The sequence below is a fragment of the Stomoxys calcitrans genome, chromosome 5, assembly GCF_963082655.1.
Source record: "Stomoxys calcitrans chromosome 5, idStoCalc2.1, whole genome shotgun sequence".
NCBI classification, from domain to species: domain Eukaryota; kingdom Metazoa; phylum Arthropoda; class Insecta; order Diptera; family Muscidae; genus Stomoxys; species Stomoxys calcitrans.
The window spans coordinates 96,650,111-96,670,608 of record NC_081556.1 but is presented as its reverse complement, the minus strand read 5'-3'; the positions used below and the strand labels follow the sequence as shown (position 1 = coordinate 96,670,608).

Here is a 20,498-nt window from a genome sequence, read left to right as displayed (position 1 = left end):
AGTCTGCTTTTATGCCTCATCGAGGACTAGAAAAATGCCTAAGGTTAAAAAAAAATCTAGAAAAAAAAAAACATTTTTCTCTTTTTATTTTTAAACATGGACTTGGTTGTTTTTGCCTATTGTCAATAAATATGGAGTTTAAACCAATTATAATTTGTTATTATTTATGAAGATTGCTTGGTTAGATTGAAAAAGATTTTGCGGAATTGAATTCGGTTTGTGAGCCCCTTGGTAGCTGTGTCGACAACGTACTTTACTACCAAATACTTTTAACTGAAGTCTCTTATTTTGGGTGGGGCAAACCCAATGACACTAAAAGCCTAATTTTTATATCAAATTCCTGATATCCTTTTGAATACCTTTCATTTAAGTCCCATACTGTACCGATCTTTCTGTATTCCACTTTGAGGCTTTAGGTTAGGGCGTACCCCCCAAATACGTGACACTAAATATAGGTTAGAAAAATTTAAGTCACGAAGAAATTTTTAAGTCAGACGGGTCTTAGGCTCGAAATGAGGCCGTGAACCCGTGGGGAGTTTACTGCCTCTACAAGAGCATGATGATCTATACTATACTTACTTAGTTTAGTTTAGGTTGAAAAGAGGGTACAGATAATAATCCGCACCATGGGTGCAGATATTAATCCGCCCCATGGGTATAGATATTAATCCGCCCCATGCCCCACGCCGATTACTGGCTTAAGACATACACCTAAGCCAGTAATCGGCTTGTTGTGCGATCTAAAAACTATAAAGTAAACTCTAACAAGTAAAAGCGTGCTAAGGTCGGCCGGGCCGAATCTTATATACCCTCCACCATGGATCGCATTTGTCGAGTTCTTTTCCCGGCATCTCTTCTTAGGCAAAAAAAGGATAAAAGAAAAGATTTGCTCTGCTATAAGAGCGATATCAAGCTATGGTCCACTTAAATTACAATATATGTTGGAGACCTGTGTTATACAGGGTGGCTGATGAATATTGCTACATTAAGAAACTCAAATAATTTTTTTTCGGTGTATGGAATACATATTTCTTTTATTCATGTTAAAGCTCGTTCAATTTTATTAAATATAGTTTAATTTGTTTTAAAAATAATGGAATTTAAATGCCCCCCCTGCTCGTTGATGCATGTGCGGCATCTTAGCAAAAAGTTATTCATTACTGCTTGGAGAGTTGAGACAGGAATAGCCGCAATTGTTGCTCGAATGGATTGCTTTAGTTCATTCAAATTTGTTGGTTTTGCTTTGTAAACTTCCTGTTTGCAATGACCCCACAAGAAAAAGTCAGGTGCAGTAAGGTCAGGCGACCTGGGTGGCCAACGGAATGTGGAGTTTCTGGATATCAGTTTATTGGGAAATTTTCGTCGCAATTCTGTCATAACAGGTTGGGCTATGTGAGGACCTGCACCATCTTGCTGAAACCACACAGAGTTAAAAGAAATTCTCTTTCGGCGTAATTCTGGATAGAAAAACTCTCTCAACATGTTCAAGTAGCGGTCTCCAGTAACCGTAACGGGGTGACCGTTTTCTTCGAAGAAGTAGGGCCCGACAATGAAACGTGATGAAACTGCACACCACACTGTGACACGAAGTGGATGCAATTCCGTCTCATGGAGTGTCTGTGGGTTGGAAGCACTCCATATTCGACAATTTTGTTTGTTTATGTTGCCGTTCAAATCGAAATGGGCCTCGTCAGACATGAAAAGACAGTTCAACATGTTTCCATCCTCTTCCACCATTTGAAGCATCTTCTGGCAAAATTCCAAGCGAATCGGCAAGTCTGCAGCGTTCAGTTTGTTGGCCATTTGAATTTTATATGGGAATAAGTCCAAATCTTTGTGCATAATTGACTGTAATGACTGTCTGCTTATACCCATTTGAGCAGATAAGCTTCTTGTCGAAACTCTTGGATTGTGTTGTATCGCAGCAGCTACAGCAGCGATTGTTTCCTCCGTTCGAACTGAAGGGTTTCGATGGTAAGGTCTTCTGTTGACTGTCCCATGCTCGGCAAAATTGTTTACAAGTCTCATTATGGTCCATCTGCTCGGAGGATTGCCGCCAAACGTGCGTCTATACTCTCTTTGAACCGAAACTACAGACTCCAGTGCGTGATAGCGGCGGACAATCCAAATTCTTGTTTCGGTGTCCCAGTTATCCATTTTTGTCAAATCTAAGAATCAATCTGCAAAATAAAAAAAAAATCGACCACATTCATTAAATAGAAAAAAAGTTATTACATTTTTTTTTGGTAGCGGCTTTCATCAGCCACCCTGTATGTCAGCCAATTTGAATAAGAATTGCGCCCTTTGGGAGCTCAATAAGTAAATAGAGAGATCGATTTATATGGGAGCTGTATCAGGCTATAGACCGATTCAGACCATAATTAACACGTAAGTTGATGGTCAAGAGAGGATCCGTCGAACAAAATTTCAGGCAAATCGGATAATAATTACGACCTCTAAAGGCTCAAGAAGTAAAGATCCCAGAGCGGTTTATATGGCAGCTATATCAGTTTATTGAACGATTTGAATCTAATTTAGCACAGTTTTTGAAAGTCCTCGCAAAACACGTCATGCAAAATTTCATTCCAATCGGATAAGAATTGAGCCCTCTAGAGGCTCAAGAAGTCAAGACCCAAGATGGGTTTATATGGCAGCTATATCAGGTTATAGACCGATTTGATCCATACTTGGCACAGTTGTTGGATATTATAACAAAATACGTCGTGAGAAATTTCATTCCAATCGGATAAGAATTGCGCGTCTAGAGACCCAATATCGGTTTATATGGCAGATATATCAAAACATGGACCGATATGGCCCATTTACAATCCCAACCGACCTACACTAATAAGAAGTATTTGTGCAAAATTTCAAACGGCTATATTTACTCCTTCGAAAGTTAGCGTTCTTTCGACAGATAGACGGACAGACCGACAGACGGACGGACATGGCTAGATCGACATAAAATGTCACGACGATCAAGAATATAATGGATTTCCCAAAAAGTAATTGCGGATTTTTCATATAGTCGGCGTTGACAAATTTTTTCACAGCTTGTGACTCTGTAATTGTATTCTTTCTTCTGTCAGTTATCAGCCGTTACTTTAAGCTTGCTTTAGAAAAAAAGTGTAAAAAATTTATATTTGATTAAAGTTCATTCTAAGTTCTATTAAAAATGCATTTACTTTCTTTTAAAAAATCCGCAATTACTTTTTGGGCAACCTATATACTTTATGGATATCAGACGAATATTTCGAGTAGTTACAAACAGAATGACGAAGTGAGTATACTCCCATCCTATGGTGGAGGGTATAAAAACACTAACGTGCACATCTCTAATCAGTATAGCTTTCGGTATCATATTGGGATATATAGGACTCCTAGCTCACTTATGTATAATAACACCTGCTCCTCATTTGCTTTAGCCAGGTCCGTCCCTCTGTTCATATTTCCACCTCTCAGTCTGCCAGAAGCAAGCTAACTTCCGAACAAGTAAAGCTAGACGCTTGATATTTTGCAGGAATACTTGGTATTAGTGTAGGTCGGTTGATAGTGTAAATTGGTCAAATCGGTCCATGTTTTGATATAGCTGCCAAATAACCCAATCTCCCGATTTGGCTTCTTGAACCTTAAGGGGTCGGAATCGTTTTCCGATCTATCTGACGTTTTGACGTTTTTACTTCCAACAACTGTGCCAACTGCGAGGCCACCGTAGCGCAGAGGTTAGCATGTCCGCCTATGACGCTGTACGCCTGGGTTCGAATCCTGGTCATCAAAAAAATATATTCAGCGGTGGTTTTCCCCTCCTAATGCTGGCAACATTTGTGAGTTGCTATGCCATGTAAAACTTCCCTGCAAAGAAGTGTCGCACCGCGGCACGCCGTTCGGAGTCGGCTATAAAAATGAGGCCCCTTATCATTGAGCTTAAACTCGAATCGGACTGCACTCATTGATATTCCTTAGTGGAACTTGCAACTGTGCCTAATATCTTCCAACTCGGTCCATTACCTGATATAGCTGCCTTAAAACCCGATTTTCAGATTAGGCTGCTTGAGCCTTTACACAGTGCAATTATTATCCTATTTGACTGAAATTTAGGAGCGTTTTGTTTTGATTTTCAATTGCACTTTCGATTTCTTCCTAAGCTTAATCCATTGCACATTCAAGTTACTTTTCTCCTTTTGTAGGGTATATATGACTCATAGTATTGATAACTCATGGTTTCTGAAAACATTGTACTAATCGAATGAACAAAAACAAAATATTTTGCCATATAAACAATAACGTCACCCAATAAAATTTTTCTTTATTTACCCTGAAATAAAATGAATGGTTCAGATAACAAAACAGAAGTGTTGGAGGCAATTGCTGCGAGTATAGGTAGGCAGGCAGGCAAACAATTCAAATTCACTCAGTTCGTAGTAAACAAAACAAATCTATCAATAAAATCAACTCAACTCTCATAGCGACATACATTGAACCGCAAAATTGAATCTTATCAACGGACGGACATTCAGATGATGAATTGTGGTCAAAATATATTTCCAAGTATTAGCGCTTTCAATAACCTGTTATCTTGTTACGTTATTTTACTATAACATTTGGTTTGGTTTTAGGTCAGATAGAAGCTTTATATGTATAAACATTAGGGCACTTTCCCTGATCACACAAAAATGCCTAGAATAGTGGTATTATTACTTTATGACATCAGATATGTCATAACATATGAATCCATTAGGACAAACATACTTCATATGGAGGTGGCTCTGAAGGTTTTCAACTAACAAAATTTAAAGATCGTATTATTTGGAAGTTATATCTAAACATTGGCTGATTTCGCTAAAACTTTTGTAGAGTTTGAGAGAAAGATTCTTCCTAAAATTTATGGAGCAAAGTGCGTTGGTGGAGAAGACTAAAACTCCACTGGAGGAGAAGACTAAAACTCCACTGGAAAGATCAAATGGAGAAAGTCATTTCTGAATTCAATGTAAAAACTCCAACATTATGAGGCCCAATCTAGACTCTTGAGGCTACCTTGAAGCAGAGGTTAGCATGTCCAACTATGACGCCGTTCGCACCGGTTAAAATCGCGGCGGTTTCCCCTTACTAATGCCGGCTATATTTGTGAGATATCCTGCCATGTTAAAAACTTCTCTACCTAGTGGTGGCGCTATGAGGCATGCTGTTCGGATTCGGCATTAAGAAGAAGGCCCCTTATCATAAATATGAGAGAAGTATACCCTGTTCCTCAATGAAGTGGTCATGAGGAGTATTAAGTAATCTAGACTTTAGGAGGTCCACCGCTTTGTCGTCGCTGGCTAGAACAGTCATTATGTATGTTATGACAGGTACTGTCTGGGCGGAAAACTTGCTGACAGACTGAAAGTGGCAAGTAACGACTTCTGCAGTAACTGTGAGGACGTGGAAGAAAAACAGACTATAGAACATCTGATGAATGTGTCAGTAGGATTTCCTCTTTAGGTTCTTTGAGAACTTGTCTGATTAAGCGGATGTGAATATTCGCATGTTACTGCGCTTTTTAAAGCGATCCGGATGGACCAACGGTAGGTACTAGAACGCATATTCCTTTTTCTGTTCTGATGGCAGAATGCCACTTAAACCTTAAATCTTGTAAAACCCAGCGAAGAGGTATTTGTTAATACTAAAAGAAACCTCTAAAAATTCTTGCCCAAAAAATTCCGTGTTACTCACAAAATCCATAATTGTTGTCGATTCCACGCCCCTAGGTTTAGATTGAGCTTGAATGGGAGGCTAGAAAGGGGAGTTGACTCGGAGGCCAGTTGCGCCCTTTGTAACACCCTGGCAAAAAAAAAGCAGAAAAGAAAAAAAGGTCTGGTGAAAACAATCATGATGAAGAAGAAATCGAAGAGAACCGCCTCCTTAGGATGGAAAGACTATAATCCAGTAGACCCGGGCATAAGCAGAACAGGTGTTCGATCTTCTCCTCATCTAGACAACGTTCACAATAGCCATAATGCGAGGCTCCCATGCCAGCGGCCATATGGCCTATCGCACTGTGACTCCTGTAATCGTACTCATTTACCCTTATCGAAGGCCAATAATTACCTTGTCCTCTTCTGATCAACAGCTGGCAAGAGTGTCCTGGCCATTCCATACCCCTCAGTCGGATCATGTTTGTTATTGTGTCCTCAACTTAGCACCGGTGTCTGTTAGGCGCGAAATTCAAGAAAGGAGATAGGGATTCTCCAATGTCTCATAATCATCCCCACAAGCCCTACACATGATACCACTTGCCACACCTATTTATATAACTATGCTCGTAGTCCTATGATTCCCATTATGACCTTCTTCTTACTTCTTTCAGTAATAGCAATGTCCTCTGACAATCCAAAACTCCTTATAGGATTTCCGTCGGCCCACCGATCGTTTCACTGATCCACAGTGTAACAGCGCACGTTCGTCACCCACGACCTCTACTCGTACTGCGTCGCCCGAAAGGCTTCGAATCAGCCAAGTCTACTGACGACAGTCCTCTGGGTTTCACTGTCAAATTATCAGCTCTTTCATTCGCACTTACTCGGCCATAGCCAAACAATGCGGATAATGCCATACTCTGAGTAAGCGTTAATCTTCTTTTTACACTCCAAGACTGTTCGTGGTTTTACTGCCCTGGTGGTTACAGCTAGTTAACTGTATGTAAGAAAGTTCATACTCGAAAAGTGCTCGTGTTTACACCACACCACCACAAGCATTTCATAATCTCCCGGAACTTCGTACGTGTAGCATGAATTTCCAAAAGGCAATACCAGAATTACGCCAATTTAAGACAGTGACGCTGGTATCAGTGCCTCGCATTAAACTCCAAGTGTCGTCTCAGGTATCCGATCCGAAACCTTTTTCATTCCTTCCAGGTTTCCTATCGTCTTCTCGATTATAGCGCGGTGCTATGACCCGCTCCTAACCTCTATTCATTCTCCCATCGTCTTAAGTTCCATAACCGCAGTGGTTGCCTCACACTTAATCTGTATGTCTATGGTTCAGAAATCTAGAATAGTCCCCAATAACCAAGTGGACGTGGTCCTTCTTAGGTTGAAAAGAGTATGCAGATATTAATCTGCCCCATGGCACTATATACATACACCTAAGCCAATAAACGGCTTGTTGTACGCTATAAAAACTAAAAAGTAACCTCAAAAAAGAAAATTTTTAGTTGGAACTCCGTGCTACACAAAATCCTTAATTGTTTTCCATACCACTCCACTAAATTAAATCGAACTGAGTCGACCCAAAATGCTTCGGGTTAGTCAAGTTTATCGACGGCAGTTCTCTGGCCTTCACTGCCATATCGTCTACTCATTCATTCCCCCTTACTCCATTATGGCCCGGCACCCATTCGATGCGGATTGTGCCATCTTCAGAGAAGGCTTTAATCTCCTTCTTACACTTCAAGACTGTTCGCGAACTTACCGTCCTGGATGTTATTGCCCTTATGGCTCTTTAACTGTCCGTAAAGATGTTATATCCTTACGTTGTACTATTTCTCTATCGAGCACGCAAAAAAATTAAAAACAAACTTTTTCGCAAGTAAACTTTTTTTATGAAAAACTTTGGGACTGCCTACGACAAAATTTCATGAATTTATGACGAATACAAATGATGGATATTTATATATGGGTCAAAATATAAGCCGTAGAAATTCTGGTTGTCTCCAGCCTGGCGCCATTTGCTGCGAGTGTTTTTTTGTGGTATTGTAATTACGATAATTTTTTTCACCCAAAATAAAATTTGAAAAATTATCACCTTCCAAGTTAACATCCACGATCGTGTAATCGCGAACCTCCCATTGATGACTGCTGGCAAACTGAGTTTTGCAAATGCAAATTTGCCATGAACATTCCACTAACGAACAGGAGCAAACTTCTCACATATCAATGAGTGCTGTCCGATTCAAGTCTCAGCTCAATGATAAGGGGCCACCTTTTTATAGCCAAGTCCGAACGGCGTGCCGCAGTGCGACACCTCTTTAGTTTACATGGCATAGTACTTCACAAATGTTGCCAGCATTAGGAGGGGAAAACCACAGCTGAAAATATTGTTTCTAATAGTCTCGCCATGATTCGAACCCAGGCGTTCAGCGTCATAGGCGGACATGCTAACCTCTGCGCTACGGTGGTCTTCAGTGTTGGTTTAGTCATATCAAATCCACTTCTGGGAATCAATGGATATGGAATCAATTGCTGAACACAAAGAATTGAGGTTGTCACGGTGTAACATTGCTTTTTTGTAATTATTTACATAAATAATCCAAATAAAATTAGATTAAAATTATTTTCCCATAGATTTTTTTGACTCATTAGGGGGTGGAATAATCAATAACGGTTTGGTACTGAAATCAATAACAGATTGGTATTAAAACCAATACCAGTTCTGTAATAAGGCTAGTACAAAATGGTATTAATCATTTTATGTTTCATCCATACCATCCGATATTGTTTTTGTATCATACGGTGTTGCTTTACTATCAATACCCTATGGTACTAAAATAACCGCTTTTCTTATCAACTTTTCTCTGGGTGTACCAGCCTTAAGAATGTAATAAATGAAAGGACAAAGTCAAAAATGGAATAAGTAGCACAGATGACCAAACGGTTTGGTACTAACACTAATAACAGATTGGTATTAAAACCAATACCAGTTCGGTAATAAGGCTATTACCAAATGGTACTAATCATTCCATCCATACCATCCGGTATTATTTTTGTACCATACGGTGTTGCTTAACTATCAATACCTTATGGTACTGAAATGAGCACGTTTGGTATTAACTTTTCTCTGGGTGTACCAGCCTTAAGAATGTAATAAATGAAAGGACAAAGTCAAAAATGGAATAAGAAGGACAGATGACCAAATTCCTTGGAAAATTGTCTATGTTTGATTGCAAAAAACGTAAGAGTTTCTAAAGTGTTGATAATATTTGCTTTAAATGTTGTAGGTGTAGGAAAAAATTACAAAAAATTCGATGAGTGTCCAGAGGCATTACAATGTTGAAATATCGGACTTTAGAGGATGAGCTATATAAAGGTTCTGTTAGACAAAAATATTAATGCTTTCCATCTGCTTATATACAACAAAAGCAAGCACACATTTAAAACTTATTCAATAGCATAAAATTAAATACATCAATATATAAGAAATTAGAAATAAGAAAAATAATCAGCTGGGTATAAAACAGTGTTGTATCCACAAAACAATGCTTTTTAGTTTGACTTCACTTAAGGTTAACACCAAAAACCACTACTCTCAATTTTTACTCATCTCCAAAAATTAATTTCCAAATATACACACAGCACAATAGCCCATATGGACCTTCATTGGGATTATATACTGAGACGCATACACAGAAAAAAACATTAAGACAAAATATTTGTATGTATTTTAGGAACATACAAAAAAAAATTTAAAAATAAACTTTAATAAAAAAATACAAAAATGTTTGCAACGAAATAGAGTGAAATCCAAAATTAAAAATATATTAAATTATATAAAAAGAAAGAACAATAAATGAAAGAATTATTCAAACCAAAATTTTAATTTTTTTTTGATTTTGTAATCGACTATTTGTTATTAAACTTTGGGTTGTGTTTCTCAGCTTTTGTGCAATCACTTATTGCACAATAAATATTTAAAATATTAGGCTTGGTTGCAAACTATTTTCGCTGCTCTTAAGGATTTTTTTACAGTGTATACTGTAAGCATATCTATATATGCTGTTGAAACTACATATGTTGATAAATATCTCCTTGCATACTTTTTTGTTTGTTTGTAAATATATTTCACAAAGATAAACTTGTAAAAGAAGCCATTGAGTATGAAAAAAATACGCTTTTACACGAGCACACACACACACTCACATTTAAAACAGAAAAAGCTTTTTGCCAACGCAAACACTTTTTTATTTGCAAGCAGTCACACACAAAAGAAGCCTTTATTTCCACAAACAAAAAAAAATTTGAAAAAAATAAAATATAAAAAAATGCAAATTTTCGAACATTAAGGAGTATTCACTTATTTTAAAATTGCTGGTGATTGATTTGTGTTTTGGTTGGCACCTTGAATTTGAAATGAGACCTGTTAGTGTGTCATTAAACTCGTACAAGTTTTCAATGATGAATCAGTCACTGAAGTTTGATTCGCATTCTCACGAGTATATCCTCAAGCATATGAGTATATTGGCGGAAGTCAACAGATGAATCATCAATCAAAATTTCGAAATATAACATTACAAAGGGTGACTCAGGGGATAAGGGATACCAAGTAACGTTTCTGAGTGGCTTAAACCTCGTAAAGTTCAGGCCAATCTTGGTTTCTCCCTCATCTCAATTGTGAACACTGACCAACACGTGGTGTCCTTGTGACAACGGCATTCTTGTAATTCACATTCCTGTGCAATTTTTTTTTAGAAGAAAACGCTTCTGACCTTCATGACATAGAAAATGATGCGAAATGATTAAGGTTCCTTTTGCAAGGAACCCATGACCAGCAGTGAAGAAATTCTACGGCAGCCATGGATGTGAAGTACATAACAAACCTACAGTCAGTAACATCACACAGAAACTTATAATCCGCAGAAAGAACAAGTAAGAGCGTACTTAGTTCGGCCGGGCCGAATCTTTGTCGAGTTCTATGCCCGGTATCTCTTTTTAGGCAAACAAAGAATATTGAATAAGAATTGTTATGCTATTGGAGCTATATCAAAATATAGTCCGATTCGGACCATAAATGAATGCAGAACATTGTATAAGTCATTGTGTAATATTCTAGTTCATTCGGATAAGAATTGCGCCTTGTAAGGTCTCAAGAAGCAAAACCGGGAGATGGGTTTATATGGGAACTGTATCAAGCTATTGATCGATTCAGATCATATTGAACACGAATGTTGAAGGTCATGAGAGAAGCCGTTGTACAAAATTTCTGCCAAATCGGATGAGAATTGCGCCCTCTAGAGGCTCAATAAGTCAAGCTTCCAGATAGGTTTATATGGCAGCTATATCAAAACATAGACCGATTTGGCCCATTTACAATACCAACTGACCTGCATTAATAGAAAGTATTTGTTCAAAATTTCAAGCGGCTAGCTTTACTCCTTCGAAAGTTAGCGAGCTTCGACAGATGGACGGACGGACATGGCTATATCGACTTAAAATGACATGACGATCAAGAATATATATACTTTATGGGATCTCAGACGCATATTTCGAGGAGTTACAAACAAAATGACGAAATTAGTATACTCTCATCCTATGGTGGAGGGTATAAAAAAGAAATGGCCAAACTTAAGTGTGAAAAAGTCGTTCCTCGTTGTTCTTCAGCTGAGTTTCAGCTACATACTCCATATTATGGTTTATGTAGCATTAATTCAATCCATTCATCATAGAGCTGGCAAACTATCGATAATAGTAACATTCGGTATTTGCGATAGTTTAAATAGTAAATATCGATAGGATCGATACTATTGTTATATACCCATCTCCTATATTTCAAAGAAAAATGAGAACTAAAAATCAGGGGAACGATTTATATAGTAGCAAAATCAATGCACAGACCAATTAAAACCAAGATTATTAAAGTATGTTGGAAGTCATGAGAGAAATAATTGTACAAAATGTCAGCCTAATCGGATGAAAATTGCGCCCTCTATAGGCGCAATGCATCTTAAAGGATATACATAGTGGCGCATTGCTTATTTTTGATAACTTTTCCGATAGTATGCATCGGAATATCAACCGGTATTCATCCGAATGTCAACCGATATTCATCCGAATATCAACCGATATGCATTGGAATACCAATCGATATTCAGTCAAAAAATCAAATATCGATAGTGCCATCGATATTTTGCCAGCTCTAATTCATCAGGGATTGGTTCTGTGGTATAGTATGCTGAAGATTCTAGAAAGGTTAATAGAAACATATCTTAGGGCAAAGATCCCTGGAGATCGCCTGTCTCGGCAATAGCCCGCGTATGGTAAAGGCAAGTCCACTGAAACAATCCTTGCACGATATAGTCGCATACATAGGGGATTCTCTCGCTGTCAATGAAACTAAAGGAGTAAAGCTAGCCGCTTGAAATTTTGCACAAAAACATTTCATTAGTGTAGGTCAGTTGTTATTGTAAATGGGCCTAATCGGTCCATGTTTTGATATAGCTGCTATATAAACCGATCTTGAGTCTAGACTTCTTAAGCTTCTAGAGAGCGCAATTCCTATCCGATATGACGGAAATTTTGCACAACGTGTTTCGCTATGACTTTTAACAATTGTGCTAAGTATGGTACAAATCGGTTCATAACCTGATATAGCTGCCATATAAACCGATCTTGGGTCTTGACTTCTTGAGCCAATAGAGGACGCAATTCTCATCTAATTTGGCAGAAATTTTGCATGAAGTGTTTTGCTATGACTTCCAACAACTGCGCTAAGTATGGTTTAAATCAGTTTATAACCTGATGTAGCTGCCATATATACCAATCTTGGTTCTTGACTTCTTGAGCCAATAGAGGGCGCAATTCTTATCCGATTCGGCTGAAATTTAGCATGAAGTGTTTTGCTATGACTTCCAACAACTCTGCTAAATGTGGTTTAAATCAGTCTATAGCCTGATATAGCTGCCATATATACCAATCTTGGATCTTGACTTCTTGAGCCAATAGAGGGCGCAATTCTTATCCGATTTGGCTAAAATGTTGCATAAATTTGTTTGTTATGACCAACAGTTGTGCTAAATATGGATCAAATCGGTCTATAATCTGAAACAGCTGCCATATAAATCGATCTTGGATCTTGTCTTCTTGAATCGCTAGAGGGGGCAATTCTTATCCAATTTGGCTGAAATTTAGCTTGAAGTATTTTGTCACGGCTTCCAACAACTGTGTTAAATATGGTTCAAATCGGTCCATAACTTGATATAGCTGCCATATAAACCGATCTGGGACCTTGACTTCTGAAGCCTCTAGAGGGCGCCATTCTTATCCGATTTGACTGAAAGTTTGTACAAGGGCTTCTCCCATGACCTTCAATAATTAGTTTCCTAGCACATTTAGAGATATACTTCAGGAACCTCTACGTGCGAAAGCGAAGTGGGCTACCGAAAGTGGTCTAGGCGTAAATCAGCAGTAGATACAAATTACCCAGAGTGGGACCTGTCTCCTTGGCATTAGGAAATGTTCTATTTACTGAAAGCGCAAAAAATCCTGGCTGCTTTGCTGAACAGGAAATTGACCTTCAATTCAAAAATTTTGAAAAGGGCAATATACACCTGCAAGAGAGCCGTTGGCAAAAGTATGATATTTAAACTGTGTATTATGCACTGTGTGTATACTGCAGTTGTCAGACCTATAACGCGGGCATTGGAAACGTGCAGAAGCACACGGACAGGTTAACAACTTCGTGTGGCCTTGTTTGGCTGCCTCTATTTCAAGGATTTTTCATTAAGTTTGTGTTTGATGATACTCACATAAAAACAGTTTGGTCTTTTTGCAGAGGTAGTGTGCTCATCACTGCTTCTATGGTGTTGTGGTCTGGTGGACTACGCTTCAAAAGTCCACTTACTGTTTACTACTCAGCCAAACCCAAAGAATGCCTTGTTTGTACATCACAGCCGCACAGCGGACGACAGCCTGTGATGCATTGAACTTAATGCTGCACCTAATTTGTGGCACTGTAAATTTCTCCGACTACTGCTGTAAGGCTAAGGGAGCTTTCTCTTTGGTGTTTTGGCGGCTAGGCACACTTTGTCTTCTTACGATGCCCGATGTTCCAGGCAGCGTGGATAACACATTGTCTGAGCCGTTGTTTGCTAAAATTACTGTACTACAATTGCTGATAGCATTGATTGAAACTTCGGTGTCCCTATTTCTAGAAGTTATGTAGACTTCTTTAATGTGTGGTGGAATGCCTTGGATTGAATGTCATAACGATGATTGGCATAAATATCTTCTCAGACAGCCAGGCAGCCATTATATCTCAGGGACACATATTTTTGAATTCAAAAACCGCAGTCGACTGTCGCAGATCTTTCAACGAGATGGTTGAACAATTCAAAATTTATCTGCCTTGGTTGCCGAGCCACAGACATATTCCAGGGAATTGTAAAGCAGTTGAGCTTGCGAGACAAGGGACTACCTTATACATTCCAGGGGAACAGGAATCTGTGGGCATGTTTTTTGCTTATGTAAGCATGTAAGCTGATTCTTTACGATCAGTCCCGAAGGGCGAGACGGTCATAAAGTGGGAGTTGTGAACACATTATGTGAATATTTTAGACTTGAAGAGGTGTACCGCTTTGCTGTCGCTGGCTAGAACAAACGTCTGAATCATTGTGACCCTCATATCAGGTCACTGTCTGATCAGAGGCGGTATGAAATTATTTCACTGTCTGATCGGAGGCCTATAGATTGAGGTCCCAATGCAAATAAAGCCCCAAACTGGAAATGGGGGTTTATTTCATAATGAAATAAGAACCCAAAAGTAAAAATGAAAAAAGCCGCAACGAAATGAAAAAACACCCCAAACTAAAATAAAATAAGGCCCCAAAATTTGCGGAGTTATTTTATATGAAATAAAGTCTCAATTGTAAACTGAAATAATGTTCCAATAAGTCGGTAATTGACAAATTGACTTGCCGAACATTATTCTCACTGATTTGGTTTGAAAGTAAAACGTTTCGGGCTTTGTTTCATATCCAAATTAAATGTCAAATTAAACCCTAATTTTAAATAGGATAATAGCCCCAAAAACGAAATAGAGACCCACTTAACGTTGTTTTTGTTTCATGTATGAAAGTTTGGAGCCTTATTTCATTTTCCGTTTGGGGTTTTATTGCATTGGGACATTTTTTGCAAGTAACAACTTCTGCAAAAGATGTGAGGGCGTCGAGGAAGAAGAACTTACAGAACGTGTGTGTCCCGCTGTGGCAGTCAGAAGGATTTCCAATTTTAGTTCTCATTTCTTTGAGAACTTGTCTGATTTAGCAGATGTGGACATTCGCAAGTTGTTGGGCTTTTTTAAGGCGATATGAATGGTTCAACGGTAGGAAATAAAAGGCATCTTCCTTCTCCTGTTCTTGTGGTATCACAATGGACGAAAACGTGTGAGTCTAATGGCAGACTCCCACATAATCCTTACCTTACTGGAATATATTTTTAAGCATATGCTAGACACTTCTCCCGAAATAGGTGTCACACTGCTCCACGCCGTTCGGACTCGGCTATAAAAAGGAAATGAAGTGTTTTGTTGTGACTTCCAACAACTGTGCTAAGTATATTCCAAATCGGTGCTTAACCTTATATAGCTGATATGTAAAGCGATTTGGGATCTTGACTTGTTGAGTCACTAGAGGGCGCAATTCTTCTCCCATTTGGCTGAAATTTTGCACGAAGGGTTTTGTTTTGACTTCCAACAACTGTGATAAGTATGGTCCAACTTAATTAAGCACCCATATAAATCGATCTCCCGATTATACTTCTTGAGCCTATAGAGAGCCCAGTTCTTATCCGGTTTGGCTGAAATTTTGCACAATGACTTCTACTTTGGTCTCCAACAGCCTTATCATTGAGGTGAAATTTTGAATCGGAGTACACTCACTATGTGAGAAGTTTACCCCGATTCCCTAATGGAATGTTCATGGGCAAATTTTCATTTGCAGAACACATACAGTTCCCAGATTTCCTTCTATATTTCTGCATTAGAATGGATCTGCCTCAATTGAATGATGTATGGAAATGATTTTTTGCCTTTTCTGTGAATACCCTTAATGTTCTGGCTAAATTGCACATATAGCTATTTTTAACACATAGTGTTTTTATATATGAGAGTATTTGTTTTGAAATTTGCTGCCATGTTCGTATTTATATTTGCATGATTTTTTTTTTTGGTTTTTTTTACAATGAGATCGTTGTACATTTTACTCGAATTTTTGTGTGGGTGATTTTTGTATTTTATTTCATTGATTCTTTGTGTTTTCGGTTGCTGTTGTAGTCTTTGAGATTTTTTTTTTAAAAATGTAGCATAAAAAAGTTGGTATTTGTGTTTCTTCTTTATTTTAGTTTTTTTTTTCGTTTTTGCTTATGTTGCTGCTACTTTTTCCTGGGTATCTTCAGTGAAAAAGAATCAGAACCGACAAAAACTTAGCAGCAGCAACACTTGCACCAAAGTCAAGCACTTGCCTCTGTGTGTGCCATATAGGCGAACATTTGCTGTTGCCAATAACAGTTGGCTAAATAGCCAAATGACCTAAATAAAACATATATTGTTGTTGTGATTGTATGCTCAATGCAAAGAGAATATATTTTGAGAGGCTTTGGATTATTAGGTGCTGCAACTTTGTTGCTGTACACTGAGGCGACAACCCGGGTCAATCCGGTACGTAGAACCGGCTGTCATGGGTTTGCTACATTGTAATTGTTACTTGTGTTTTTTGACATTTCAGCTGCCACAATTTGAGACTGAAAATATTGTAACCAATTGCAAAATTGTTTTTGCTTTCATTTTTGGCACTGCCAAAGTGTTTGTGTTGCTAAAGAGGCTGTGTGGCGGCCCGTTTTGGGCCATTGTGTTGTGGCGGCGGTAAAACATGATGTGCGTGTAACGATTTTAGTGTGCGCTTTTTTTTATCCATCTTCCGATGAGTAATAACATGAGTGGTGTTGACCGAAAGTGAATTGAAATGTTTGGGACCATGGATCTTGGACATTGTGGATGATTGTTGTGGCTCTGGGTATTTTTTGGGTAGTTTTGCTTCAGTGTTAGTAGTTACAATACATTTTACTTTTGTGGAGTATTACAACAAACAATTTTTATATATATGGAACTTTTTGAAACATTTACTTATTTATGTTTGTTCTTGTTTTCATATTGCCCACCCTCTTGGAAAAAAGAAAACTGAAATTTTGTGCAAACTTACCGGAGCTGGTGTAGGGGTGGAGCTTCCATTGGATACACCATTATTGTAGCCATGAGCATTCAATGCAGTAGAGATGGTTGTAGCACTCAATTTGGTGTTACTGCAATAAAAAAGAATACAAAAACAAAAAACACATTTAAATTATTTCATTAGTTCGCTCGCTCGTTCGCTCATCCACTCAAATGAAGTACGTAATGTGAAAAAGTTTAGGTAATATTTTTTCATATATTAATAATATCGCTGTAATAAAATATTATTTGTTAGCTAATAATTCATAAGCACAAAAGTATTTATGTTTATGTCCTCTTATGTGAAAAAGGAAGAAAAGTAAATTAAATTGCCAGCAGTCATAAATATTGAAGCAAATTTATTGGCATACAAGTAAGTGGATGTTCAGATCTCGGTTTTTTTTTTAGGAAAATGGTATTGCAAATATGGTCATTAACATTGCATAAAGGAAAAGCTGGAATACTTCTCTCATTGATATGAGTGCTACTCGATACAAATTTGAGCTCAATGCTAAGGGGCCTCATTTTTATTGCCGCAAATTGACATCAATATAGTAAACCAGTAAGGAAGGGCAAAAGTCGGGCGGTGACGACTGTATAATGCCCTACACCTACAATATGGGAGCTAATTTTGGCAAGATTGGTCAATAAATGCGCTTGCAGTGGCTTTTGAAGTGAAAATCAGGCGATATACATATCTAAATCTGAACCGATTTTTATGAAATTCATCAGGAATATTGAGAAGCATAAGAAAATCCTTCCTGCCAAATTGCTAGAGAATCGATTATCAAATAAGCACTTTATTGCAATATCTCCCAAAATCGGACGAGCATATGTATGGGAGCTATATCTAAATCTGAACCGATTTTGAGTAAACTTCTAGGATATTGTGATAGTTGTTGAGGAAGGCGTTGTACAGAGTTTTGGCAAGATTGGTCAATAAATGTGCTTGCATAGAAGTGAAAATCGGGCGATATACATATATGACAGCTATATCTACATCTGATCCGATTTCTATGAAATTCATCAGGAATATTGAGAGGCATAAGAAAATCCTTCCTGAGAAAATTTTTAGAGAATCGATTATCAAATGAGCACTTTATTGCAACATTTTCCAAAATCGGACGAGCATATATATGGGAGCTATATCTAAATCTGAACCGATTTTGAGCAAACTTCTAAGATATAGTGATAGTAGTCGGGGAAAGCGCTGTACAAAGTTTTGGCAAGATTGCTCAATAAATGCCCTAGCAGTCACCATAGAAGTGAAAATCGGGCGATATACATATAAGGTAGCTATATCTAAACCTGAACCGATTTTTATGAAATTCACCAGTGATGTCGAGAGTCAAGAAAAAATCCTTCCTACCAAATTACAAGGAAATCGCTTAACAAATGAACATTTAATTGCATTATTACTGCAAATCGGACGAACATATATATGGGAGCTATATCTAAATCTGAACCGATTTTGAGTAAACTTCTAGGATATTATGATAGTTGTTGAGGAAGTCGTTGTACAGAGTTTTGGCAAGATTGGTCAATAAATGCCCTAGCAGTCACCATAGAAGTGAAAATCGGGCGATATACATATAAGGTAGCTATATCTAAACCTGAACCGATTTTTATGAAATTCATCAGTGATGTCGAGAGTCAAGAAAAAATCCTTCCTACCAAATTACAAGGAAATCGCTTAACAAATGAGCAATTTATTGCAATATTTCCAAAATCGGACGAACATATATATGAGAGCTATATCTAAATCTGAACCGATTTTGAGCAAACTTCTAAGATATTGTGATAGTTGTTGAGGAAGGCGTTATACAAAGTTTTGGCAAGATTGGTCAATAAATGGCCTAGCAGTCACCATAGAAGTGAAAATCGGGCGATATACATATATGGTGGCTACATCTAAATCTGAACCGATTTTTATGAAATTCACCAGTAATGTCGAGAGTCAAGAAAAAATCCTTCCTACCAAATTACAAGGAAAACGCTTAACAAATGAACATTTAATTGCATTATTACTGCAAATCGGACGAACATATATATTGGAGCTATATCTAAATCTGAACCGATTTGAAGCAACCTTCTCAGATGTAGTGGTTGTAGTCGGGGAAAGCGTTGTGCAAAATTTTGACTATATTGGTCAATAAATGCGCTTGCAGTACCCACAGAAGTGAAAATCGGGCGATATACATATATGGTAGCTATATCTAAATCTGAACCGATTTCTATGAAATTTACCTGTAATGTCAAGAGTCATAAAACCCTTCCAGTGAAATTTCAAGAAAATCGGTTAACAAAAGACCATTTTATTGCAGTATTACTGCAAATCGAACAAACATATATATGGGAGCTATATCCAAATCTGAAGCGATTTTTTCCAATTTCAATAGGCTTCATCTCTAGGCCGAAGAACATGCCCATACCAAATTTGAAGACGATCAGATGAAGATTGCCACCTGTAGTTTGTACACAAGTCTGTCCTTGACAGACAGACAGACGGACAGACAGACATATCTAAATCGAATCAGAAGGTGATTCTGAGTCGATCGCTTTATTTATCAATGGGTCTATCTCTCTTCCCTTTGGGTGTTACAAACTAATTCACTAAGTTATAATACCCTGTACCACAGTAGTGGTCTAGGGTATAAAAATGCAAATTTCCCCATGAACATTCCATTACGGAACAAGGGCAAACTTCCCACATATCTATGAGTGCTGCCCGATTAAAGTTTAAACTCAATGATAAGGGATCTCCATTTTATAGCCGAGTCTGAACGGCGTGCCGCGGTGCGACACCTCTTTGTGGAGAAGTTTTTACATGGCTGCCATACCAAACAGGTACAGTACCTCCCAGAAGTTCGCCAGCATTAGGAGGGGATAACCACCGTGGAACATTTTCATGATGTTCTCGCCAGGATTCGAACCCAGGGGTTCAGCGTCGTAGGCGGACATGCTAACCTCTGCGCTACAGTGGCCTCCATCACATCACATCACTATAGTAGAAAAGTATAAACGACTTATTACCAAAGGAAATATGGTACAATATTTGTCGTATTTGGCATGGATGCTGAGGGATCCAATACAACTCACCGACCCAAATTCGTCGCAATCGGATGAAAACTACGCCTAATATGTGCTAAAGACCCTACATTGAGAGTCTATATGGTCTATACGGAAACTATAACCACATCCGGAAACGTAAGGGACCAATACAATCTGTTTTTTCCTGAGTTTCAGGGAAATCGGGCATTAAATGTGCCTTTTTGGGGTTTCAGATCTTAAATCGAGAGTTCACTCTGTATGGCACTTTTATCCTAATATGTTCCGCACTAGACCATATTTGGTATATATGTATGTCAAGAATCACGCGTGAGTCCCGTGAATCGTGAGTGAGATCCGAATCCAATCACGTGATGGTGCGTGACCGTGAGTGAGTAAAATTATGCTCACTACTCACGAGGAAATCACGACTTAAGAGACACTCACCAAACGCTAACGAGACGCTTACGACTTACGAGACACTCACGACTCACAAGAAA

General features: G+C 38.2%; 1 protein-coding gene across 1 annotated transcript in view; it reads right to left on the bottom strand.

The window, feature by feature from the left end:
* LOC106089457 (PDZ and LIM domain protein Zasp) overlaps positions 1-20,498 on the bottom strand; it is a 538,225-nt gene that overhangs the window by 45,904 nt on the left and 471,823 nt on the right. Inside the window, exon 10 of the mRNA XM_013255315.2 lies at positions 16,943-17,042. Coding sequence (XP_013110769.2) covers positions 16,943-17,042 — 100 coding nt within the window. The remainder of the gene's footprint in view (positions 1-16,942; positions 17,043-20,498) is intronic.